We start from the raw sequence: 26,223 nt of genomic DNA, 5'->3' as shown, positions 1-26,223 counted from the left end.
ACACTTTCCCCCTAACATTTTGTAGAAATTTTAACCATGCATTCAGGAGTTTTTGGAAGGCAGTGAAGTCATTCAGCCTGCTTGGAATTTCCAGAGTATAGGAAAGAAATCTCTCCCTCATTTGATCATAGAAGCTCATAATGTCTCAGACTGCAAAAGAGATATTTAGTTACTGTATTTGAAGTCTCTTTACCAATCAGTTGTGATATTTTTTTGTGGCTTTATTTAAGATTAAGTTTTGTGAGGGAGGATTGGGAAGTAGCCCTCACACATATTTAAAATCTTTACCCTATAATATTAGACTTCACATTAGCTTTAAACTTTTGAGTCAAAATGATACAATTTTTTTGTTAAAAAAAAGTCTTAAGTCAGCAAAATTTGATAGACAAAATATTTGAAGTTAGAGAAGTTCATTAGATTTTTAAAGTTCAGGTCCTACCAGCCAGCAAAAACTTGGCTATATGCCAATTAATATATGACTCAGTTAATTTTCAAGGTTTGATTAAAAGAAGTAATAAGCTCTTGATCTGTTTTCAGTCATATTTAATTCATTCCACTTAAATTTTTAATTACTTCAGTCTTCTAGAGTAGCACCTTAAAGTTTATAAAATAACATTAACTATGTAAATTATGGTATGCTTATATGGTAAAGCAATTAAACAGGATAATTTGGGACATAGTTAAGTAGTTTCCAGTTTATGTACCATATTCCTTTTACCCTACAGCATGTCACAGGAGGAGAGGCCAGTGACCTCTCTCCTTGCTGCTCCCAGTTAGTGTTACCTTCACAGTGGCTACTGAACTATCGGCCTCTTCCCTGTTGCCGAAAATCTAAACGAATGGGTACTCCTTTTACCTTCCTTTAGGTTGATCCAAGGTAGGATTTATCCTAGTGGGACCTCAGAGTGGCCAATAGTATTGGATAGGCAGATGACAAGGAGAAGAGGGAGTGAAGGGAGGCATCGTCTACCCACCCCCACACCCAGGACAACTGCTCTGGTTTTAAAGACAAAATCTTCAGTTTTGTCTCCTTGCCTTCCTTCCCAAATTCTTTTCCTTCCTCTGGAGTCCCAAGACACACCTTCTCCAATAAAGCATCAGGTATCTTTGTCTTAGTCTTCCTAGGAAATCTAGAGGAATCTTACTCTAATTCTTTGTAAGCCCCTGAGAGCCTATTATTATCATCAATTACATGATCTTTATCTGTCCATAAGTTATATGTGGAAAAAAAGAAGGAAAGAAGGAAATCTTTCCCCTTTTTATTGGTGTAAGCAGTAAAAACTGATAAAAATCCTTGGGTTGTGAGGATGCTTCAGGGATAAGAAAACTAGAGGAAACTGTGATTACCTTTGAAACCCAGGATGGAAAAACTTGATGGCCTGGTTGGGGGACAGGAAACCCACTCACGAGGCCTTCAGGAGAGACTCAGCTGGGGGTGGAGCACCCCAGGTTCACGCTGGCCACTGTCCTCCCTCCATGACAGATATATTTATTTTTGATGTGTTTATATGTTGAGGGTTGCCCATAGCAATTTCAAAGAAAGAGTTGAATAATAATTCCTAAATCTCTCAATTAAATTTGAGTGAGAATGTGTATTTATTGATCAGAATGCTGTTATCATTGATACTGCAATATAGTTCTTTTTGCTTGTGGATCAATTTAAGTCATGTTGAATGAAAAATGTAAATTTTAATATGAAGCATGACTACAGGCCGATATTATATATATTTAACTAGGAAAAAATGCACTGCTGTGTGTTGTCTTTTGTAATTTGTATAATTTGAGATAATACTACCTTTGCTTTGAGATAATCTACTTTTTCTGAGAAAAGTTTTGCTAACTCATCTTTTGGAACTATTGTCAAGCTTACTGGTTTTTAAAAATGTTACACCCCCTCTCCCCCCAAAATTTTGGCAGAAAAAAATTTCAAACACATAGGAACATCTAAAGAATTTTACAGTGAATAGCCATCATCTACATTCTGTCATTAACTTCATCACATATCTATCCATTTATCCATTGTGTTTCTTTAAAATAGTATCTGTTGTCTTTTTTCCCCTCTTTTTTTATTGGAGGATAATTGCTTTAATATTGTTTTGGCCTCTAAATATATACAATGGAATATTAAAGTCACTCAGTCATGTCCGATTCTTTGTGACCCCATGGACACACCTGTCCTCTGTCCATGGAATTCTCCAGGCAAGAATACTGGAGTGGGTAGCCATTCCCTTCTCCAGGGGATGGAATTTTACTCAGCTATAAAAAAGAACATATTCATTTTGTTTTTAGAAGAATGTTTTTATTAGTGTCAAGTTCTTTTTGTCTTTTATGCAACATTTAAATAAAATCTCTGTGTGTAAGATACTTTGTTAAGGTGCTGTGTAAGGCCAAATTGAAGTCACTGAGCTCCAGCATGTTTGGTTGAATGTTTTTTCCTCCTCCACCCCGATCAAAAACAAAGCTTCATTTTCTCTGCTAAGTAACTCACTTTTAAGTGGAAATTTTTGTCTCATTATTTTCAGCTCATTAAATGCATTACTGTAGTCAGGAAGTTCCTAAGTTTTAGCTATTTTATATGACTCAGAAATGATGGGGAGACTTGAGAAATTTTTTAAAAATATAGAAAATAGCCACTTCATATTTACCACTAGAGGTCTCACTAACTTGTGAAAACTATCTTCTGACTGCGTTAGGGGAACTTGACTCTCACTGTTAAATTCTTGTAGAATAATATAATCAGGTAAGTTGAAACCCAGGTATTTTTCTGTTAGGGAAAAGAGCTTGTATTTTGTATTATATAACAGAAGGGAACATAGGAAGATGAGATTCAGACTTTCATACTTAAATAAGGATCTAGAAGCCACACCTACTGACTTATGTTTGGAAAAGTTGTTTTTCTCAGTCTTGATTCTTTAACTAGTTAAGCACCATCTAAAGGGAAAGCTAGAAATGTGATTTTTTTGGTTTTGTTTTTACTTAGAGACATACGCTTATATGTTTATTTGTTTAGATAGTAGAATCAAAAGAACCAGATAAAATGGATTATAAAAATAATATTATTGCAAGTAGAGGGGAAAGTATTCTTCCATTAGACGCATTTACAAATGGTTAGGTTTTATTGAAATACTAATATAAAGAGTGCTAAACTGCACGAAATATATAGTTAATAGATTGATACCCTCACTTGCCAAGGTTTTTCTTGAATACTTAATACTCTTAAATATTAGTCTTCTCTTATTTGAAGTTGCTAGATCACAGAATCATAGAATTGGGGAACTGGCTAGATGATTTCTGTCTGGCCTTGAATGTTGGCAGATTAGTATCTTGACTTAAAAAATTAGCATAGTTATCACGGTACAAAGTTTCTGCAATTATCAACACTTACCAGTATTTCATTTTAGTATTTTCAGCTGTCTCTGGGAAATCTACGCTATCCCAATATGTCTAACACCTGAATTGTTGTTTTGGTCTCTAACATTTTGTTTAGTTCCACCTCCTTCCCCTGACTTTTAAAATTCTTCTCATCCTACTGTGAAACTTAGAACAGCTTCTCTGTACCTTGAATCTTTCCTTCTCTGGATACCACTAGTAGACAGGTGGGACAGTGTTTTTACAGCAATGCTCAAAAATCTAAAACGGCTCCCTGTTCTCCACCTAAGTCATTCCAAACCTTTATTTTCTGACTTAAGCCTTTCTTACTCGATCAGTCTAATCTCTCCAATGGTATTTACTTTTTACACTTTAGCACAAAGGCTTTTATTAGATTGTTCAAAGCCCTTCAAGTATTGTTATTCCCTCCTTGGTGCTCCTTCTGTTTGTTCTTTAAACCCCAGATGAATCCCATCCCCTCAAAAAGGGGAGGTAGGGTGGAGAGCCTTTCTTTATTGTTCAGACTCAGATTGTTCTGCTTTTCTGAGCTCTTGTACTCACTGTTGAACCAGGTAGCAAATGAGAGGTATGATACAGTGTAATGATTAAGAGCATAAAGTTATGAACCAGACTGTGCCTGGATTTGAGTCTACACTTCAGACCCTGGCTCTCCACCTACTACTGTGTGACCTTAGGCTAGTTAATTAACCCCTTTGTGCCTCAGTTTCCTCATCAGTAAAATAGAGATAGTAGTATTATTCACTCCATAGAGTAATTTTGAGGATTAAGAGGTTTAATATACATAAAGCATCTAGAATAGTGCCTGACATGGTATTATAAGTGTTTTCTTTATAATCAGTATGATCAAAAACTTGCTTATTCTTGGACTTTTTTATTTTGTTTATAATGTATGGTGTTTTAATAGTCTCAGATAGGAAGCTCTTTTAAGGCAGGGTGTTAAATTTTTTGTTTCAGTTTCTCATCACTCATGGTAGTTATTCAGTAAAAAACTTTATGGCTAATTTGATTTCTTGGTAGCCTGTGTTCCTGTGTGAAAACTTCAGTAAGCTCTTTCTTTAACTGAGCTAGTAAGGGAGACCTTGGGAAAGCTCTGAGAGAGCCAAGTATGTTTTAAGCATTCACCCCTCAGGGGTTAAAGGGCTGGTAAAGATGAATGATGACTTCTACATTGTAAGATAATCTCTAGACTTTGGTAGTTTAAGTGAGAGTGTTGGAGACAGGAGCAAGAAAAAAAATGTAGGTTTTGATATTTAATGTAGAATTAGCTTTAATCTTAGTTTTAAAATAGACCACTTTTCATTTGTAGCTTAATGTTAAACTTTTTATAAAGAATGGAATAAGTCTTTTGTAGCAAATGTTAATCTTTATATAATTAATCTTCTTGTCAAAATATTCTTTAAACCCTCCCTTTTTTCCCCCTCACCCCCCACAGGGCTTCCTGATCCATTTGCTAAGGTGGTGGTTGATGGATCTGGGCAATGCCATTCTACAGATACTGTGAAGAATACACTCGATCCAAAATGGAATCAGCATTATGACCTGTAGGTTTAAACGGTTTATTTGAAATAAAAACATAGACTCAATATTATTTGATATAGTCTTTGAAAAGAATCACTGAATATGATATGAGTTTTATCATGGTGTAATTTGATTGTCACAGAGGGATGCAAAACCTTGTGTGAAGATGAGGGGTCCTTAATAAGCCTATGAAGAACAAAATGTATACACAGTAACGTGCAGGCCCCCCCTCTTTCTGTCACGTAAAGCATTAATTCACTTTAGGTCAGTTTGTTCAGTTGCCAAGTCATGTCCGACTCTTTGCAACCCCATGGACTGCAGCATGCCAGGCTTCCCTGTCCCTCACCATCTCCTGAAGTTTGTCCAAGTTCATGTCCATTATATTGGCAATGCCATCCAACCATCTCATCTTCTGTCATCCTCTTTTCCTTCTGCCCTCAATCTTTCTCAGCATCACAGTCTTTTCCAGTGAGTTGGCTGTTTGCATCAGGTGCCCAAAGTATTGGAGCTTCAGCTTCAGCATCAGTTCTTCCAATGAGTATTCAGGGTTGATTTCCTTTAAGATTGACTGGTTTGATCTGGTTAGGTCAGTTATAAGTATAAAATCAGAAATCATCATTGGAGTACACACATAGGCATTCTCTTTGTTTCTTATATGGATGATTTCTTCTAAAATTTATTTTAATCATAGTAGCATATGTACCATTTAAAAAAAGGCAGATGATACTGTAGGGCTTTTAATGGGAAAATTCTTATTCCTGATTCTAATTCCCAAGGTAACTGTTTTCAATAACCTTGGCTGTTGTAGAATTTTCTGCTTCTAGGTATCGTGCTTATTTATAGCATTTAATGTAAATACATATTTATTTAGTATTTGGTATTATTTTTAATTTTTATACCATATAAGATCATTTAGCTTTTACAGCTGATCTCTCTCGTCCCATTCCTACAGCATCCATATGCCCCTTTCCTTCTCCCAGCCCTCCTATATATAGTTATTTGAACCTTTTTGTTTAAATCATATTGTTCTTTGTTTATGCTCTTATGATCATGTAAAATAGTCATGGCTGAGTCATGTGTTGTGCAATGATTGTATTTTCTTTCTGGACACCTTTTTATTTTTATGAAATCAATAGCTGTCTAACTTTACCATTTGTTTAGTTTTCCATCTATCTCATTGAGCACTCCACAAACTCTCCTACAGTATATTTGAAATATAGTGCTCAATATTTACTGATTTTAATCTGGATACTTAGACTCTTCAGTTATGGGAAACATCTCTGTTTATTTAATGATCTATAGATGATTCCCTCTCTTCCATTGTATTTCTCTTTCCTTTTCTGGAACTCCTGTTATTTGGATGGTACCTCTCCTGAATTGATTATCATTTAGTTGTCCTGTCTTTTTTCTCCCATATTTTAAAAAAAAAAAGTTATAATAAAAAATTTTTGTTCTGGTAAAAAATTAAAACCCACATCAGAGTATTTGGGCTGTTTTTCCCAGAATTCCTATTTAATGTAATGTCTGCTCTCCGGTTTTTAATTTCCAATATCGTTTTGCTTTCTCACTGTTTCTTTTTCATAACTTACTCTTATTTCCTGGAAGCAATATCTTCTTTAATGAGAGAAGTTTTATAATTGCAGTTTTTTTCTGTTGTGTAACCTCTCTCTGCTCAGGTTTCCTTTTTTCTTTTCTGTTAGTTTGATTTGGGTTTCTGTCTTTTTATATTCAAGGAGAGGCACTTAAATGTTGATTGGAAGCTCTCTGCCCATGGGTAGTGCTGGCCTGCTTGGTAGGGTAGTCAGGAGTAACTGTGACGTTTTCTGCACAGAATTCTTCCTTCTCCTTCCTGGGGACTGTATTCTTGATCTGAAAGAGTTCTTGGATCTGAAAGACTTAAGGATGCTAGGAGGTCTCTCCATTCACTAGATTAACCCCTTCTCTGAATACCCTGTTTTTATTATAGAATTTCACTTCCTTCCTCAGCTGTGCCTAGTGTCTCTTGAGTGTGGTTGAGGATGAACTGGGTTGGGGAAGGGATTCAGGAGGTCTTTCCATCCCTTTTATTTACTTTTTTAAATTGACTTGTTGATTTACGCTTTCCATTCCTTTTAAACACTTTTCGCTACTCCTTCTGATTCAACCTCGTCATCACCATTGGAGTATATTGGGCTTACAGTTTGGGACTGTTTCAGGGCTTGGTGACAGCAATAGTCTTGTTTCAGGGAGTCTCAGAGAGAGACAGTCATTCAAGGATATAGGCTGACAGAAGCTTTCCTGTTTTTCATATATGTTTCCCAAGGTCTCTCTGGGCTTTGATATCCAGCCTCCCAACAGGATGCTTAAGCTGGTGGAGGGGTAGGCTTTTAGGCCTCAAGGAACTGGTATTTTAGCATACCTGTGTATCAGGCTTGACAGCTAGGACACTGACTTTAGTGTGTTTTTTTTTTTTTTTTTAATGTTTGGTTTGGGGTGATTTATCTGGCTAATACTTGATTCTGATTCTAGAATTTTTACATATCATGGAGGTACATAAGTTACTGAATAAGCTCTATTTAGGTTTATTTGAAAATTGATACATGCATACTGAGTATTTTAGTCCAGGTTTTTTCATTTGCAAGCCACAGAAATGAAATTCAAATTGGCTTCATTTTTGAAAAGTGTTGGCTTGCATAATGAAACATATACATACTACTATATATAAAATAGATAATCAACAGGGACCTATTGTGCAGCACAAGGAACTCAACTCAATATTGTGTAATAACCTATATGGGAAAAGAATGTGAAACAGAATGAGTATATGTATAACTGATTCACTTTGCTGTACATCTGAAACCAACACAACATTGTAAATATACTCCAGTATAAAATAAAAAATGTAAAAAAAAGTATTAGCTTGCGTAATTAAAAGTGTAGGAGGGTAAGCATGCTTTAACACAGCTGGATCCAAGACCTCAAGTGTGCCTTTCATGTTACTCATTTAAAAGATTTAGTCCTTACTTAAGTGGTATAGGTTTTTTTAATGTACCAGGTGAATTTTTCTGATGTTACTGCTTTACTGAATGACACTTTAAGGTCAAGGTTGCTGGACCAAAAATTTGACCTCTTAGAGTCATTGAAATTTAGGGTTCTACTGATATAATTATTTTATTGTATTTTTGCATGGGATGACACCATGTTAACAATTGGCTATGGTAGAGCTTCCCCACACTTTCAGGTGTATGCACAGACAAGTGTAGTAACGCTTTTCCCTGCTCTGCTTGTCTGCAGGCAGTGAAGTGAAATCTGCAAGAGTCCTGCTCGCTCAAGGCCTGCATACAGGAAAGAAGCAGGGGAAAAGCGTTACAATCAGCTTTTGTTCTACAGCATTTAAAAACATAACAGGTATGTCAGATTTTTGGTCTGTCAGCCTTGACAATGCCCCTTGAAAATGAACTGAGTATTCGCTGAGGTAATAGGTCATGTCATTGAAATATATTTAAAATGTGACTGTGATAAAAGTTCTTCTAAGATTTTTGTATTTGGAAAGAAATAATTATAAGCTTCCATAGAGTTCTGTGACACTAGCTACTAAAATAGTTTCTTTTATTAACAAAAATTGTTACTCAATCTGAAAGTGGCAAATGTGTTAAAGAATGTATTAAAAATTCTTTTTAGACTTTACTTTTGAGATTTTTTTTTAAAAAAATTCAGTCCTGTGGATAGATTGAATTCAAACATTTTGTGCTATCTAGCTATACTCTAAACATTTGTGACTTTGTACTACAACAAAAAGGAAAGAAAACTTTTATATTAACTACTCATAGTTGCCAAGTTACTCATGCAGTCATTTTGGTTTTTCTAGGTATATTGGAAAGTCTGATTCAGTTACGATCAGTGTATGGAATCACAAGAAGATCCATAAAAAGCAAGGTGCTGGATTTCTTGGTTGTGTTCGTCTTCTTTCCAATGCCATCAACCGCCTCAAAGACACTGGTTGTAAGTAGATAACTAGTGCTCTTAAAAATTTAAATATACAAATTTAAATATATATACATATATGTATGTTTTGATGGGGGAGACAGGGGTCCAAAACTTAACTTACCCTGTATCTTTGAAACATTGATAAAAATTCCTGGTCTAAATTTATTTTGATGACTTTTTCAAAAGAAATGAAACATGTTAAGAATTCAGTTATTAGTGCCATAATCAAAGTAAAACCAACATTCAGTGGTTGATATTGTTCCTTACTGTAACTGATCAGGCCAGTGTCATATCCGTTTTTATAGGTGAGACATGAGAGAAGAAGTGAGTTGCTTCTAAATGATTAGTACCAGAACTGACTCAGACCCTTTTGTTAGTTTATAGTTGCCCTCTTATTAATATTTATGTTGTATATTGGGGCAGAAGGGTTATTTAAAATGGTTAGATAAAATAATAATGACAATAACTAACATTTTTGGACACTTATGTGCCAGGTACTGTGCTGAGAGTTTTACATAGCTATCTGACTTAATCCTTAATATGTGGTAAGTACTATAATTATACATGAAAAAAATCAAGCTTAGGGATAAATTGCTTAAGAACCAAACTGCTGTTAAGTCGCTTCAGTCGTGTCCGACTCTGTGCGACCCCATAGACGGCAGCCCACCAGGCTCCCCCGTCCCTGGGATTCTCCAGGCAAGAATACTGGAGTGGGTTGCCATTTCCTTCTCCAATGCACGAAAGTGAAAAGTGAAAGTGAAGTCACTCAGTCGTGTCCGACTCTTCATGACCCCACGGACTGCAGCCTACCAGGCTACTCCGTCTGTGGGATTTTCCAGGCAAGAGTACCAGAGTGGGGTGCCATTGCCTTCTCCAAAGAACCAAACTATGAAGTGGCAAACTAAGATTTAGACTAAAGTGTTTCAAAATTTTTGGAGGAAAAATAACTGCTTGTTGGCACCATGTATTATGGTTTTTGAAATCTGAGTTTTTCAAAACTTTTGTTGAGAGATTATATTAATATTATGTATGCAGTTAAAATTTTGAACATTTGTTTCATCATTAAACCTTAAAAATTCTTGAAATGACTGGTCCAATTTCCAATGGATTGTAGAAATTTACTATCACTCTATAGATGTTAGACTCTCAGATACCAACATATTTTTTCCTTTTCTTGTTGTTGATTTGAAATAGATCAGAGGTTGGATCTATGCAAACTTGGGCCAAATGACAATGATACAGTTAGAGGACAGATAGTAGGTAAGTGTGGAACTGAAAATTATATGAATTTTGGTTTCATTTAAGCTGACCTAAACTCTTAAGTCTGACATGACTAAGCAACTTAACTTAACACAGCAAACTCTAAATACCTTTTAAATCGAAGTACTATAACTATAGCTTTTGTAGCTCCATTGTACTGGCATGAATTAAATAAGTCATGTAAAATTATTCGAATACTGGATCCAGAGTCCAGGCCAACTTAATTTTTTTAAAAAGGAACAAAATATAAATAATGTAAAAAATAGGCTCCTAATGTGAAGATCTATTGATCCTTTAGGAAGGAATTTTTTTTAAGTATACAAATACAGTAAAACTTGGAGATAAATAAAGATCTTCTGAAAGTAATTCTCAAACTAGTTTTTGAGTAAGAAAAGCTAGTTTAATACTTTACTGTTTTAAAATAATCTTTACCAACTGAAAAAAATAGAATGAGGAATAGCAGTATAGCACTGATTGGAGAAGGGAAAAATTGTTCCCTTACTCATAGGCACTTAATGGACTAGTGGGGTTATCTTGAATTGACCCCGTTACATAAAATTTCCTGAGACTTAAGAATTGATAGATTGAGGTTGATCAAGATACCTAGAAAGGTATACAACACTGAGATGGGCTCCTTTGAAGCTTCTTAAAAAAGAAACATGCAAAAAATAAAAATAAAAAAAGAAACATGCAATTGAAATCTTACCATTTGATTATAGAGCAGAATTCAGAATAAAATGACTGCATTATATGTGGGACTTCCCGGCGGTCCAGTGGTTAAGATTCCGTGCTTCCAGTGCAGAGGCATGGGTTCAATCCCTGGTTGGGAAACTAAGATCCCATATGCTGTATGGCACGGCCAATATATGTATATATAAAGATTGCATTATATGAACCTATTAGAGAGGTTTTAGTTACAGAAAGTACTTGAAGGACTTAAATTTAGAAGGCAATGAATTCAGTTCATGGTTAGTTGCCAGAGTAGCATCATAACAAAAGCCCTATTGTGGGTATCGGGGAAGTATCTAAACTACAGCATTATTCATAATTCCTGTCATTCTTAGATTGAAAAGGAAGTTAAAAACTCAAAAATGTGAAATACACAAATATACCTTTCATGTGTTATATTTCAAGTGCATTCATGGACTTGTGTTGCCCCATTATGATAGGAAGAAAAGGAGTTAGACTCTCCTCCATGAACATGATAAAAGGTAGAAAACCTTAAAGGGAAAAATCTCATGGACAAAGAGATTGCAGAATTTAGTAAAAACTAAAGAGTTCATTCTTAACTATTAAAATAAGCTAATAAGCCAGATATCTTTTAAAAAGCAGTATTGTAAATTGCAGTAATTCTTTCTAGTTCTGTGACTCTTAGTGATGTTTTTGTTGTTTAATAGTAAGCCTTCAGTCCAGAGACCGAATAGGCACAGGAGGACAAGTGGTGGACTGCAGTCGTTTGTTTGATAATGATTTACCAGATGGGTAAGCTAAATTCATTGATAATATCCTTAAAATAATGAGCAATAAGTTGGTGTTTATACTTCAGGAATTTGCTGATCAGTTCCAGAGTCCTGGTTTTCCTTGTACTTAGAAAATTAATGAGGAATCTTATTACAACAGATTCATAAAATAAGATATGAATTAATTATGAATGAATTAGATACGTTACATTTGTTTTACTTAACAGTTTTGACTGGGAAAAAAATTGCTTGACAGATATAAATCTCATAAATATTATATATTCAAAACAAAAGCTTTTTTGTTTGATTAAATTATTCAAAACATGGCATATACATACTGAATCTGAGACATTGCTCTATTTAAAGGGATGGGATACAGAATTTGTGTAATAGTAATTATAATAACATAGTAACATTTATTGAGCCTACAAGTGTTAGTTAGCACTTGATATCATTTATCATTACATTATATACATAATATTTAATTCTCATAGCATGTGACTCTGGAATTAGACCATTAGGGTTTCAATCCTTACTCTTCTGTTTACTAGCTTTATAAGTTTAATCCATTTATTTGGCTTTTGTAAACTTTGGTTTATATTTATTAAAGAGGATAATGATGGTAGTGCACATGCCTTAAATACTTGTGAAGATGAAATGAAATCATTCATGTAGAGCGCTTAGCACAATGTCTTACATATAGCAAGTGCTTAATAAATAATTAGCTACTGTTACTACTACCATTACTACTGGTACCACCCTCATGCATTTTACAGGCTTAAGAAACTGAGACTCAGAGAAGTTATGTATTTTGCCAAAGGCCACATAAAAATGGCAGAACTGGAACACAGATTTAACTCTTGATTCTGAAGTTTATGCTTTTATCATTGTTCTCTACTTTTGTTTGATACTAGTTCTGAAATCTTACTGATTTTATTTTTAATTTTCAAAGTATTTTTAATTAACTTCAATGAGGTGTAGTTTACATGTATAATAAATTATATCCATTTTAAGTCTATAATTGATTTAAATTTTGATTTAAGTTATTTTCACGTGAAATTTCAAATCCAGGCTATGGTGTTTACTCATTTTGTGTGAACTGTTAAAAATTGCTATAATTTAAGTCTGTTTATAGATCATTTTAGCTTCTTGATGTATCTGTTAATTTTTATGGATGTGAGGTAAATTATGGTACTTTTGAGGGAGAAGTTTAGGATGAAATAACTAGTCAATATTGAGATTACAAAAATGTAAGGCTAATTATTCTAAATTTGTTCTACATCATTGTACTGTAATTGTAATCACAGGGGGGAAAAAACTTGCGAATGGCTTTTTATTTTCTGTTTTTTTAAGGCCTCCAAACCTTTGCCAGTGGCTTGGTGGAATATTAACATTACTGTAGTCACTTGCCTGATTTTTTTGTTACATTAATAAGATTGAAGAAGTGAAATTTTTGCTTTTTAAAAATTTAGTTTGATAAATAGCAAATGTTGGTGAAGTTGTGGAGAGAAAGGAACACTTGTACGGCATAGATGGGAGTGTAAATTGGTACAGCCATTATAGAAAATGGTATGGAGGTTCCTCAGAAAGTTAAAAACAGAATTACTATATGATCCAGCTATTCCACTTCTGGGTATCTATCCTAAGAAAACAAAAACACTAATTCAAACAGGTATATGCATCCCTTTGTTCATTGCAGCATTATTTACTATAGATGAGATACGGAAGCAGCCTAAGTGTGTCCATTAATAGAGACAGATAAAGAAGACGTACTTACTGTACACACACACACACACACACACACACACACACACAATAGAATATTGCTCAGCCATAAGAAAAGAATGAGATCTTGTCATTTCTAACAACACAGGTGGATCTAGAGAGTATTATGCTAAGTGAAATAAGTCAGAGAAAGACAAATATCATCTGATTTCACTTATATGGGGAAACTGAAAAACAAAGCAAACGAACAAATGAAACAGACTCATAGATACAAAGAACAAACTGTATTGCTTTGCTAGGGTGGGGAGAGGGAGGGAAATGGATGAAATAGGTGAAGAGGATTGGGAGGTACAAACTTTCAGTCATAAGTAAGTCATAAGGATGTAATGTACAGCATAAGGAATATAGTCCACGTTGTAATAACTTTGGTTACAAATGGTTACTAGACTTATCCTGGTGATCATCGTATAGTGTATGGAGATGTCAAGCCACTGTGTTGAATGCCTGAAACTAATGTTGTATGTCAGCTATACTTAAAATTTTTTTAAAAATTCATAATTTTTGATAGAAAATATGTAAGAGAAAATAAAAATATGAAGATTAAAAAATTAGTTTGGGTAGCCTAAATACTTTGGAAAGATTTTTATATACATTTCTAGTTACATTTAATTTTTAAAAATTACGTGTAATTTTTATTTTTAGTATGGACTTTTTCCCCCTCCCACTAAATTCTGGAGAATTAGTATAATTTGTTAATAATTAAGCATTGTTTACATCATTGAAAAAGTCTCAGTTTGGCTGATGGAAAATAGTCGCTCTTCAAAATAAATATTTTAAAAGCTTCAGAATTCCAGAAGACATACTGTACAGTTGTAAAATAAGTTGAAACAATTCCTGTATTTTGTGTATTGCTTTTTCAATTTGTCATTGCTGATTCATAACAACAAATGTCTTCTGGCTTGCACCAAAACCACTCCATGTCTGGCTTCCTATTACTGCTTTATCTCTCAATATTTTTATTTAAGCTGGGAAGAAAGGCGGACTGCCTCTGGAAGAATCCAGTACCTAAACCACATAACAAGAACTACACAATGGGAACGCCCAACACGGTGAGAACATATGAGTCTCTTTCCAGGGTCTGTGCTATTCACTCTCCTGAAGTCACCCTCTGTTTATATGTCAGCTTTACCAGATTTCTTTTCTTGGTGTAAACTACTCTAATAAATTAGTAGATCCTATAGCAGATGCCTTTATTAGTTTTAATAAAGATTGCTTTGCAGCTTATTGTTATTGTAGCTCCATGGCCTGTGATGGTATTGAGTAAATATTTATTAAATAAGCTGAATGAATACATTGAGAAGTCATCTTACTCCTGCAGCTCTTAAATTTTTTGAGTCCATTATTGAATGGCTGTAACAAAATATATGTACAGGGATCACCATTGATTCAGTCATGTCAAGGGATGATTATAGTGTGTCCAGTAAGGTCTGTGACCAAGAGAAGAACCAGATGGTCTGAGACCATCTGGAGAGGCACTTGACTTAGAGTGGGGGGGGGTAAGGGAATGGTAGAACTTGGAAAGGAAAAGTCTGAAGGAGGAGAATCTCTGAACTAAAAACCCTGAAGAATATGAAGATTTAGCCAAGTAAGGGGGAACATGATGAAAAGTATTCAGGACAACGGTAACAGCTATCACTGAATTTACTAAATTGTTGTATGCAAGGCTCTGTGCTATAACAATAAATAATGCAGAAAGGCCTTCCTGGAGCTTAATGTGTAAAGACGGGAATGCAAGGTAATTTTTGAAAGCTTCAAGGAAAGCTCTTTAAGTAACTGAATATGATAGGATAAGTGGCTAGATTTCCTTTTTTTACTTTTCAAAATAAGAAAAAAGTTTATTTGCCACCTGTACTTACTCAGTGCTTGCTTTGCTCCCCCTACTGCTTTTTTTCTCCCTGAACAGGAATGACCTCCAGACATAGAACATAGAATGCTTCTCATTAGCTATACCTACTTTCATTTATTGGGATTAAATTGCTTAACTCATTGAGTCACTGCTGCTACTGCTGCTGCTGCTGCTGCTGCTGCTGCTAAGTCGCTTCAGTCGTGGCCGACTCTGTGCGACCCCATAGACGGCAGCCCACCAGGCTCCGCCGTCCCTGGGATTCTCCAGGCAAGAACACTGGAGTGGGTTGCCATTTCCTTCTCCAATGCATGAAAGGGAAAAGTGAAAGTGAAGTCGCTCAGTCGTGTCTGACTCCTTGCGACCCCATGGACTGCAGCCTACCAGGCTCCTCCGTCCATGGGATTTTCCAGGCAAGAGTACTGGAGTGGGCTGCCAGTGCCTTCTCCGCATTGAGTCACTAAGTCTTCTCTGTTACACTGTGATTCTTGGATGAAAGCCTAGCTTATGTTGCCAGTTTAAAAAATGCTTATTTGAGAGTTTATTTCTAGTATTAACCTGCCAAGGATTATATTGAAGTCAGAAAAACCTATTTTTATCATATCTCAGTGTAAATAAATGTGTACTGTGTCAGTGTCTTAGTGAAGTCCCTTTCCTCCTCATTTAACTGATAAAATTGACTTTAATTTTCACATGTATAAAGTTGATGGTAAATGTTAGTTTAAAAATTAACACTTGATTATCCTCTTAGTTTGGTTGACCTAGAAGAGACTGGAAGCTCTTCGAAGTGACAAACTATCTTCTTTCCTTTATTCATTCAGTATTTATTGAACTACTTCTCTTAAATATATGCCGAGTACTGTTCTAGGTACGGCGATATATACGGTGGGTAACTAGGCAGACTCTGTTCTCTCAATAAATATTTGAGTGGGAGAAGATGGGCAGAAACAGGGTTGCAAATGAGGAAAATACCGGAATTAACTGCTCTGCTGAGGAAGTAAGGTGTACTATCAAATGCCTGGGTGAGTTCCTGACGGTCAGGAACAATTTCTTAGAGGCAGCATTTAAGCTTAAGCTGTGATTGGAATGACAAAAAAGAGTCTGGCCTAGAGAAAATAGGAGAAATCATCCTAAATAGGAGGAAGGGCTATTCTTGGCACTGAAGGTAGAACAGCCATGCCAGCTTGAGGAGGAGGAGGAAGGTTAGTGTGGCAGAGGCAGTGTGGGAGAAGGATGGAAACTCAAGGCTGAGGTGGCCTGTAGCTGAGCCAGGTAGGGCTTTGTGTGCTTATACACACATCTGCAAAAATATGTGGATTTCACATAAAATGTAATTAAGATCAGTAAGGGCTTCCCTGTAGCTCAGATGGTAAAGAATCTGCCTACAGTGCAGGAGACCTGGGTTCGATTCCTGGATCAGGAAGATTCCCTGGAGGAGGAAATGGCAAACCACTCCAGTATTCTTGCCTGGAGAATCCCAAGGACAGAGAAGCCTGGTGGGCTACAGTGCATGGGGTCGCTAAGAGTCGGACACAACTGAGTGACTAAACCACCACCACCAAAGCAATTTTAATTGATTATCAATCCGTAATTGAAAATCTGCTTATCACCTGGGTTTCTTTGGTGCTTTGAGACTTCTGGTTTGCTTTTATTTAGTTTCTTGAAGTCTTCATGTTTGTATTAATCATTCTGTTTTCTTGCAAGTGATTGTTACTGCAGTATACACATTGTCTATAAAACTCTACTTCTGATATCTGAGTTGAGTAAGGTTTTTTTTCCTTGTTCCTTTTTGATAGACCGGCATCTGAATATTCTAGTCCTGGCAGACCTCTTAGCTGCTTTGTTGATGAGAACACTCCAATTAGTGGAACAAATGGCGCAACGTGTGGACAGTCTTCAGATCCCAGAGTGGCAGAGAGAAGAGTCAGGTCACAACGACATAGAAATTACATGAGCAGGACACATTTACATACTCCTCCAGACCTACCGGAAGGCTATGGTATGGCAACTACCAGAGGAAAAATAAAGTGTGCTTTACTGACTTAAGCTTGCTAAGAAAGCCAGAAAATCAGCTTTTAAAGTAGTTATTAATCTGGGTTTAGGAATTCTGCATGAAAATAAAAGTAAATGTAAAACTCCCCAGCTCTGCTGAGTCTCTGAAGAGGTAGAAGACTGACAGCATTTGACTTTGGACCAGTGGTTTAACCTCAGCCTTTTGCTCCACTCGGTGAGATGAGATGGACAGTACCTCTCCTTTTCACAAAGGTGTTGTGAGGAGCATGTGAAACAGCGTGAGACTGCTCTGTACACATGCACTGTAAAAGTGAGGTGCTGGTGTTCTTGATAATGGCAGTCTGAAATCAGAACTGGAATGTAATTTTCTAGACATAGATATTTAGAAATAATTTAAATAGCATGTTTGTGATGGTATTTATGTATGATACTTGTACTGTCTATAGTTTGGGGTTATCTGAATGGGTTATTGCAAATGATTTAGTCACTTCTATGTTTGTGTAAAAATATAATCTTATGTAATTTCCTAAATTTTAGAATTCCATGTGAAAGATGACATGAGTCTTGTAGCTGAGGACAGAACTTCCTAAATTAATCTCATCTTGTGAACTCTTGTAGTATGAACTCAACTGTACCCTCTTGTTAAAAACTTAACCAAGTTACTTACACCCTTGCCCTTTTCACAACCTCTAGATAAGCTCTCGTGGGCTGGTCGTGACACCTAGTGACCAACATTGGGAATTGCCTGATCTAATTTATTTTTACTCTAGAATATTTTTAAAACTTAAATGCATCATTCTGACTTTAAGTATTTTAACTCTCTCATTAAAAAAATTTTTTTCCCAATAATTGTGCTAAGCCATACAGGTTAACTTAAAGCACAGTGATTAGAGCATGGAGCTTGGAAAACAGGCAGACCTGGGTTCAAATCCTGTCTTTGCCACGTGTTATTAATAGTTGTTGACTCTGGGTACATTATTTAACTTCTCTGAGCCTCTGGTTTTATCTTATATAAAAAGGGGGAAATATTAGTACCAAACATGTAGATTTGTTGTAAGAAATAAGTGGAATTTCACGAGAAGTTAAAATTGGTAAAGTTTAGCAGACATTATTAATGTTCAGACATTACAATCTAGTATCGCCTGCCATTTCTCTTTGAGGTTATAAGGCAAGCGGCTTGGAGTAGGGTAGTCATACTTTTTTATATTTGTGTGATTTCAATTAAAAAATTTTTTTTGTACAACTGAAACATAAGAGTAAAAGGTGATTTCCAAGGCTGAAATTATTGCAGCTGTCATGCAGAACCAGTTTTAAACATTTTTGCATTTATAATTTTTAAAGTTTATATTGGTTTTTATTACAAGTTTGTGAACAAATGTATACTAATACGTATTAGCAATAGTTTTATTGTTTTCATATATTGGAATTTTTCATTAGATTTTTTTTTTTTTTTAAGTAATTCTGTTGATGGAAAACATAAATAAATAAAGACTGAAAACCACCATTGAAGAAACCCCATTAGAGAAACCCTTGCACAGATTCCTTCTCTTTTCTGGCTTCCTCACTCTCTTCCCAAGGGCTTTGACTTAATTTTACCTGTGACTTTTTTCTCTCCAGTAGGCACACTTGCTCTTTAGTCTTTCTCTTTCTAACTTGATTATTTTTCCATCGTTGCCTATTTTTGACTATAGGGTATCTCTCTGGTATTCCATCATTTTTGCTTCTGTCACTTGAGAATACACTTCTCTCAGGGAAAGAAAAAAATACAAGTTTTGATATAAAATTAGGCATTATTTTAAAAGCATCACCAACCTGTTAACTCTTTGAAAGTTTCTACAAATCCCCTGAGAATCTCCCCAGAGTTGTCTGGCCTCCTCCTCTGAGCCCTTCTGTTCCCCTTAGTCTCTACATTTAAGACAAATAAAAGATAATTTCATGTTTGTTTCATTTAATTATTGATACTATGACAGTCTTGTTTTCCATTGCAATATGTTTAATATTTGAGCCATATTTTAGATAGCTGGCCTGTGACCCTCAGCACCATTTATAAGATTGTTTCCAGGAGGAAATGTGTTCTGAGTTCAGAACAAGTAAGGTGAAATAGATTGGTAATTTGGAAGTTTTACCTATTCATGTCCTAATGTTTATAGCTGTTTTTGATTTGGACATTCTCAATATGTTTTTATCATTAGTGTTTCTTAATTTTACAGAACAGAGGACAACACAACAAGGTCAGGTGTATTTCTTACATACTCAGACTGGCGTGAGCACATGGCATGATCCAAGAGTGCCTAGGTAAGAGCGTATTCTGAATACCCTTCATACCATTGAAGATCCGTTTCACTGAGGATTTATTTGATTATTTAATCTTTAACTCCTTAAAATAGTAAAAGTTTGGCTCTTTCAGATCATCTTTTCAGTTTGACATTTAGTTGAAAGTTCTTACTTCTCTGCAAGCCTATCCCAGTGCCCTACCCCCGCAACCAGTCCCTGGTTCCTCTGCCCCTCCCCCTTAAAAAAAAAATCAAGGCAGAAACATGAGACTTTTAAGAGTTTGAAAAATGACCTGGCGAAAACATGGAAACCTTACAAAAACATTTTTCTTAAGGGTAGTAAATTGATACTTTTATTCCTGGTTAGGCTTTTTTTTTTAAGGTTTGTTTATTTTAGCTTTATATAAGTATAATCAATCTTCAGGTTTTAAAGTAAAAGAGAAATAACCCAATTAAAAGAAATTAAATTTATTTTAAATGCCAAAACTTGTATATTTGAACTGCAGGCATTGTTGAATGCATTTACCAACCAAAATGTCAGCTATCTTTTAACTTCAAGAAGAGGACATGACACAAAATCAATTTAGTAGTTTAACATAATTTCTAGTACATTTTAGTGTCAAATAATGCATTTTAAGCCACTAGCTATTTGAATTATTTTCTAATGAACAGATGGAGAGTGCCAAGCAGTCCAGTTGAAGCTTCAAAAAAAGCGTTGAGTTCTAAGTGAGTTTCTAAATCAACTTTGTAAGCTGCACATATACCTTTGTAAGATGAGGATATTTTATATATTAAATGCAACATTCCTCTCTTAAAAAAAAAAGTCCCATGGAGAGTCAGATCTTTTTCTGCATAAAGTTTGTACTCAGAGCTCTGTCAAGAGTCATGTTTTTGAATTAAAAACAGATGTGACTAGCTGATTTTGTATGGCTTTGATACTCTTATTTATTTATAAATAAAGCTATTATAATGAAAATGTTTTACTTTTTTTTTTGGCCTTGCTTTGCGGCTTGTGGGATCTTAGTTTCCCTATAAAGGATTGAACCTGTGCCCCAACAGTGAAAACTGCCCAAGCGGCCAGGGAATTCCCAAAATGTTTTACTTTGTGATAGAGCTTAATTAGAATCTTTTGAGAGTGGCAGCCAGGGAAATGTGTTATCATTAATGATTGTATCAAGGTTGCCATTTCTGTGTGTTCATGATATAAGCTGTTGATTTAAAAAAGTAGTGGAGAGGAAATTTTTGTTTTATTAATACATAAGCTCACTGAAAATCCAAGTGCCTAATTTTTAGAAATAAGAGTTTTGTTACATAAGTTATGGAAAGAAGTGCTTTGGGTTCTGTTTATCAAGTTAAAGGTCAATATCGAACTTTTCTATAAAATTAAAGTCATTGTAAGGAAATGTTTAGAAGAAAAATGATTCTTAAAAAAACTAAATAATTTACAATAGTGTGAAAGTTGATCTTGAGTTGTCTGTTGAAAGAGTAGTATATTAAGCCGGCATCAGAAGTTGGAATTGAGAGAGATTTTGGCACCACAGTTGGCAATATGTTCTTATTCCTAAGGAAACGGTGTCAGTTTTTCATTAATGAGTAAGGGGTTTCTATAAGGATTTAAGAATACTTCATATTGAGTATTGAATAATAACTTTAAGAAATAATGCTCTGGATTATATGTTTCTATGCTCCAAAGTGTTATCTTAAAATATATATCTTTTGTTTGGGGAGTTCCTTTAATAAATACGTCTTTTGTATAGAGGATCTTTTATTGAAGCAGACTATAAATGTTTAGGTTCTATTAAAATATTATTACTAGTCAAAGACATTTATAAAATAGTGTAACTCAGACACTTTTAAGACTAGCTTTATTTAAAGATACCCAGTAAACTTAGATTTACCTAAGAAGTCCCATTTCAGAATGTTTTGTATTTCTCTTTTAATTATGATTAATGCTTTGTGATTCACTCTGTGGCATACTGACTATGTAGTCTTGAAATACAGACAACATACCATCTTCCTTTAATCGTGTCCCAGTTCCACATAGAGTGTTTACAGTTTGCTGCTTATCAATTCTTTAGAGTTCTCCCATGTATGACTGTAAATTTATAAAAATTCTGAATAAAATGATAGAAGGTCAAATACTGCATTATAGCAAAAGAATTATTCATTCTTTGATTGCAGTAATTGCCTTTCATTTCTAAAAGTTCCATTAAAAAAAAAATCTGTTCGTTCTTAATCTCTAAGTGATAATTTGTCTCTGTAATTGTTCCCTTTATTATTTTTTCTAACATTGTAGATCATAGCTGTTCTTTTTGATCTCTGATAGTACTTGGGGATCTAATTCCATGGTTTTGTTTCTACCGACTCTCGGTCACCATGAATTCCTTTCTGAAGTGTTTGGTGATCTTTGATTGTGAGTTTGATTTTAATTGGTTGGAGTTCTGTGAACCTAAAGTGAGAATTGAGGAATTTTTCCTGACATCACTTCATCTTGCCTTTGAGTTCTCAGTGGGGAAGTTCCAGATTTCCTTTTCTCCAACCTTGCCGCTGGCCTGAGGCTGAGTTTACCAGTTAATCACTGCTCTCTGGCAGCCCCCCACTCTACCTGTCTGCCCCTCAGGTACCAGCTCCAGCTCAATTCACTTAAAAAAAAAAAATTGAGGATTCTTGGAACTTTTTCCCTTGCCTCTTTTGAAGATTCAGTTCAGTTCAGTCGCTCAGTTGTGTCCGACTCTTTGCGACCCCATGAATTGCAGCACGCCAGGCCTCTCTGTCCATCACCAACTCCCGGAGTCTACCCAGACCCATGACCATCGAGTCGGTGATGCCATCCAACCATCTCATCCTCTGTCGTCCCCTTCTCCTCCCGCCCCCAATCCTACCCAGCATTAGAGTCTTTTCCAATGAGTCAACCCTTCGCATGAGGTGGCCAAAGTATTGGAGTTTCAGCTTCAACATCAGACCTTCCAATGAACACCCAGGATTGATCTCTTTTAGGATGGATTGATTGGATCTCCTTGCAGTCCAAGGGACTCTCAAGAGTCTTCTCCAACACCATAGGTCAAAAGCATCAATTCTTCGGCGCTCAGCCTTCTTCACCGTCCAACTCTCACATCCATACATGACCCCTGGAAAAACCATAGCCTTGACTAGACGTACTTTTGTTGGCAAAGTAATGTCTCTGCTTTTAAATATGCTATCTAGGTTGGCCATAACCTTCCTTCCAAGGAGTAAGCATCTTTTAATTTCATGGCTGCAATCACCAGCAGCAGTGATTTTGGATCCCCAAAAAATAAAGTCTGACACTGTTTCCACTGTTTCCCATCTATTTCCCATAAAGTGATGGGACCAGATGCCATGATCTTAGTTTTCTGAACGTTGAGCTTTAAGCCAACTTTTTCACTCTCCTCTTTCACCTTCATCAAGAGGCTCTTTAGTTCTTCTTCACTTTCTGCCATAAAGGTGGTGTCATCCGCATATCTGAGGTTATTGATATTTGAAGATTAGCAGTATCTCAAAATAGTTTTTTCTTTCCAGTATTTAGTTGTTCTGAGGCAGAAAAATCTCTGGGGCTTCTGGAAGCACAAGTCAGAAATCGTTGCAACGAATCTATGGGTACCCATCATTGTATTTTCACTATGGCCAAGAAGAGGTTATTTCAGGAAAACTTTTTTCTAGTTTAACTTTTAAAACATAATTATGATGAGATTTGTCATTATAATTATTGGCTACAGTTCAAATTTATATTAGATATGCTGCCTTTATTTCATTCTTTAAGGTCCTATAAATCTTTGTCCTATATAATAGAATGTATGACATAATAACAGGCTTCCCAGGTAGCTCATTGGTAAAGAATCCGCCTGCCAATGCAAGAAATGCAGGAGACATGGGTTCAGTCCCTGGGTCAGGAAGATTCCCTGGAGGAGGAAATGGCAATCTACTCCAGTATTCTTGCCCGGAGAATTCCATGGACAGAGGAGCCCGATGGGCTACAGTCCATGGGGTCGCAAAGAGTCAGACATGACTGAGTGAGCATGCATATGATATAATAACAGGGGTCTCGGCTCCATTAAAAATCTTTCGCTTCTTTTTACGTAGCAGTAAATCTGAGAACATTCTTCCTAAAGTGTCTTAAACTGATTCTCCATTCACTAGCTTCATAGCTTTCAGAATTCAAAATGGAGCAGTTATCCTTTAAAATGTTTGCTGTAGTTACTTTCAGGATCATAATTTTAATAACATGTCCAGTTTTGCTTTATTGAAGAGCTTAAAATTAATCATGGAATGAACATTCACACAAATTTTATGGTGTGGTAAAGAAATAATGGAAATTTTAGAAAACATTTAATTCCTTATATCACTGACATTTGGAAAACAATGTTTTGTCAGACAAGTATTGAAGTACAGTTTATGTTGGCAAATGTTGTGATTGCTTTTATATTAATTTAAAACCTGAATTACATTAAAACCCAGGAATGAACTCACTAAAAATGTAGGCTGTGTGATAAGTTTCTGAGCCATTTATGGATTGGGTTTTGAATAAGCAAGTTTGTTAAACCATTGGGAATTAAAGATTCCAGCTCAGCATCTCAAGTTTCTGAAACAATACATTTTCTCAGACTTCATGGAATTGTTCTGTGTCATTTACACTTGCTTGGCTCAGCAGGCCCAGCAGTGAGGTATTTTTTTATTTTATATTTGTTTTTGCAGGGATCTTAGCAACATCAATTGTGAAGAGCTTGGTCCGTTGCCTCCTGGATGGGAGATCCGGAATACAGCAACAGGCAGAGTTTATTTCGTTGACCATAACAACAGAACAACACAGTTTACAGATCCTCGGCTCTCTGCTAACTTGCATTTAGTTTTAAAGTAAGTTTTTAGAATAATACATGTTAAAATATGAATCTCGACAAAAGAAGACTGATAGGTGCTTTTTGTAACAAATGTGATAGAATGCCTTCTCTCTTCAGTTATAAATTAATTTTATTGAATATAATTTTATGGGTATACCAAATGTTACTCTGATGTTTGGATATTTTAATCCCAACAGTGCTTAAGTAGGAACCTGTCCTGAAATGTTAGGAAAAGGGTATGTGTCAGAGGTTTGTCCCAGCACACCTGCAGAGACAGGCTGCTTTGTGGGGTAGGTGGGGTCCCTCTCCCCTCCACCACCCCCGCCCCCTCCACCCGCCAAGTGCCCTAGAACTAGCTCTGGGAGAGTTGAATCCATCCCAGAGGACTTTCTGCTGTCAATTTTGTCCTCCAGCTTGAATCCTTTTTTCCCATTTGCAGGACTGAAACAGTATCTTTCACAGATCTTTGTGAATGGGCTTGATGTTTTTATTTTAATTAAAATATAGTTGATTTATAATACTGTGTCAGTTTCAGGTGTATAGCAAAGTGACCTAGTTATATGTATATATTTTTTCCAGATTATTTTCTGTTATAGGTTATGATAGTTCCTTGTGTTCTGTAGTAAATCCTTGTTGCTTATCTGTTTTATGTATAGCAGTTTATATCTGTTAATCCCATACTACTAATTTACCCCTCCCCACCCTCCCTTTCTCCTTTGGCAGCCATAAATTTGTTTCCTATGTCTGTCAGTCTGTTTTTGTTTTGTGTATAGATTCATTTATATTATTTTTTAGATTCCGCATACAAGTGGTATCATATATAATATTTGTCTTTCTCTCTGGCTTACTCCACTTAGTATGATATTCTCAAGGTCCATCCATGTTGCTGCAAATGGCAGTATTTCATTCTTTTTTGTGACTGAGTAATATTTGATTGTGTGTGAGTGAGAGTGTGTATACTTGTGTTGCTTCCATGTCTTCACTCTTATAAATAGTGCTGCTATATACATTGGGGTGCATATATCTTTTTGAATTAGTTTTCATATTTTCCAGATACATGCCCAGGAGTGGGATTGCTAGATCATATGGTAGCTCCATTTTTAGTTTTTTCAGGACCCTCCATACTGTTTTGCATAGTGGCTACACCAATTTACATTCCCACCAACAGTGTAGGAGGGTTCCCTTTTCTTCCCACACTCTCCAGCATTTATTATTTGTAGACTTTTTTGATGAACTGTGGGTTTTTTTTTTAAATCAGCTTTGTTGAAATTTAATTGACACACAGTAAATTGTACATATTTTCTGTGTACAGTTTGTTTTGACATATATACTGTGAGACCCTCACCTTAATGGAGATGGTGAATGTATCCACTGCCCCAAGAATTTCCTCCTGCCTCTCTATAGCCTCTTGGTGGTCCCTAGTTTCCTGAGGCTGCCGTAACAAAATACTACACACTGGGTGGTTTAAAACAATATAAGTTCATTCTCTGACAGTTCTGGAGACTGGAGTTCAGAGCCAGGCTGGCCCAGGGTTGGTTCCTTCTGGAATCTCTCAAGGAGGATCTATTCCATGCCCTTCTTCTAGCTGCTGTTGGTTCCCGGAAACCTTGCTGTTCCTTGACTTGTGGTAACATGATTCTAGTCTGTTCCTTGTCTTCACATGGCCTTCTGTGATCTGGTCTACCCACAAAACATCTGCCACCAAGTGTGGGAGTTTTTTCCTCAAACATTCCAATTCTCCCCATCTACTGACTTGAATTCAGTCTAATGGCACCCACAGTTAGCATCAAGCCTCACAGGTGAAGGGCTCAGTCTCAACAAGGCCTCCCATATTTCTTGCCAACTGGCTATAAGTCGAGGTG

General features: G+C 35.8%; 1 protein-coding gene across 3 annotated transcripts in view; it reads left to right on the top strand.

Moving 5' to 3' along the window:
* The window catches only part of SMURF2 (SMAD specific E3 ubiquitin protein ligase 2), a 110,244-nt gene that overhangs the window by 63,445 nt on the left and 20,576 nt on the right, over positions 1–26,223 (top strand). For 2 of the 3 annotated variants that reach the window (XR_014078803.1, XM_081576799.1), the window contains exons 3-10: positions 4,823–4,931; positions 8,756–8,889; positions 10,069–10,134; positions 11,532–11,616; positions 14,345–14,428; positions 17,019–17,221; positions 19,446–19,530; positions 24,219–24,377. Coding sequence is in view for 2 of the 3 variants with exons in the window: in XM_081576799.1 (XP_081432925.1) it covers positions 4,823–4,931; positions 8,756–8,889; positions 10,069–10,134; positions 11,532–11,616; positions 14,345–14,428; positions 17,019–17,221; positions 19,446–19,530; positions 24,219–24,377 (925 nt within the window). In the remaining variant the exon portion in view is untranslated. Of the gene's footprint in view, positions 1–4,822; positions 4,932–8,755; positions 8,890–10,068; positions 10,135–11,531; positions 11,617–14,344; positions 14,429–17,018; positions 17,222–19,445; positions 19,531–20,180; positions 20,235–24,218; positions 24,378–26,223 lie in introns of all 3 variants that reach the window. The other variant, XM_081576798.1, reaches the window with a different exon arrangement.

Source organism: Giraffa tippelskirchi, chromosome 3 (assembly GCF_054371585.1).
Source record: "Giraffa tippelskirchi isolate mGirTip1 chromosome 3, T2T-mGirTip1v1.2.pri, whole genome shotgun sequence".
NCBI lineage: Eukaryota > Metazoa > Chordata > Mammalia > Artiodactyla > Giraffidae > Giraffa > Giraffa tippelskirchi.
Note: the sequence above shows the minus strand (reverse complement) of the source record. Positions and strands in the feature narration are given on the sequence as shown.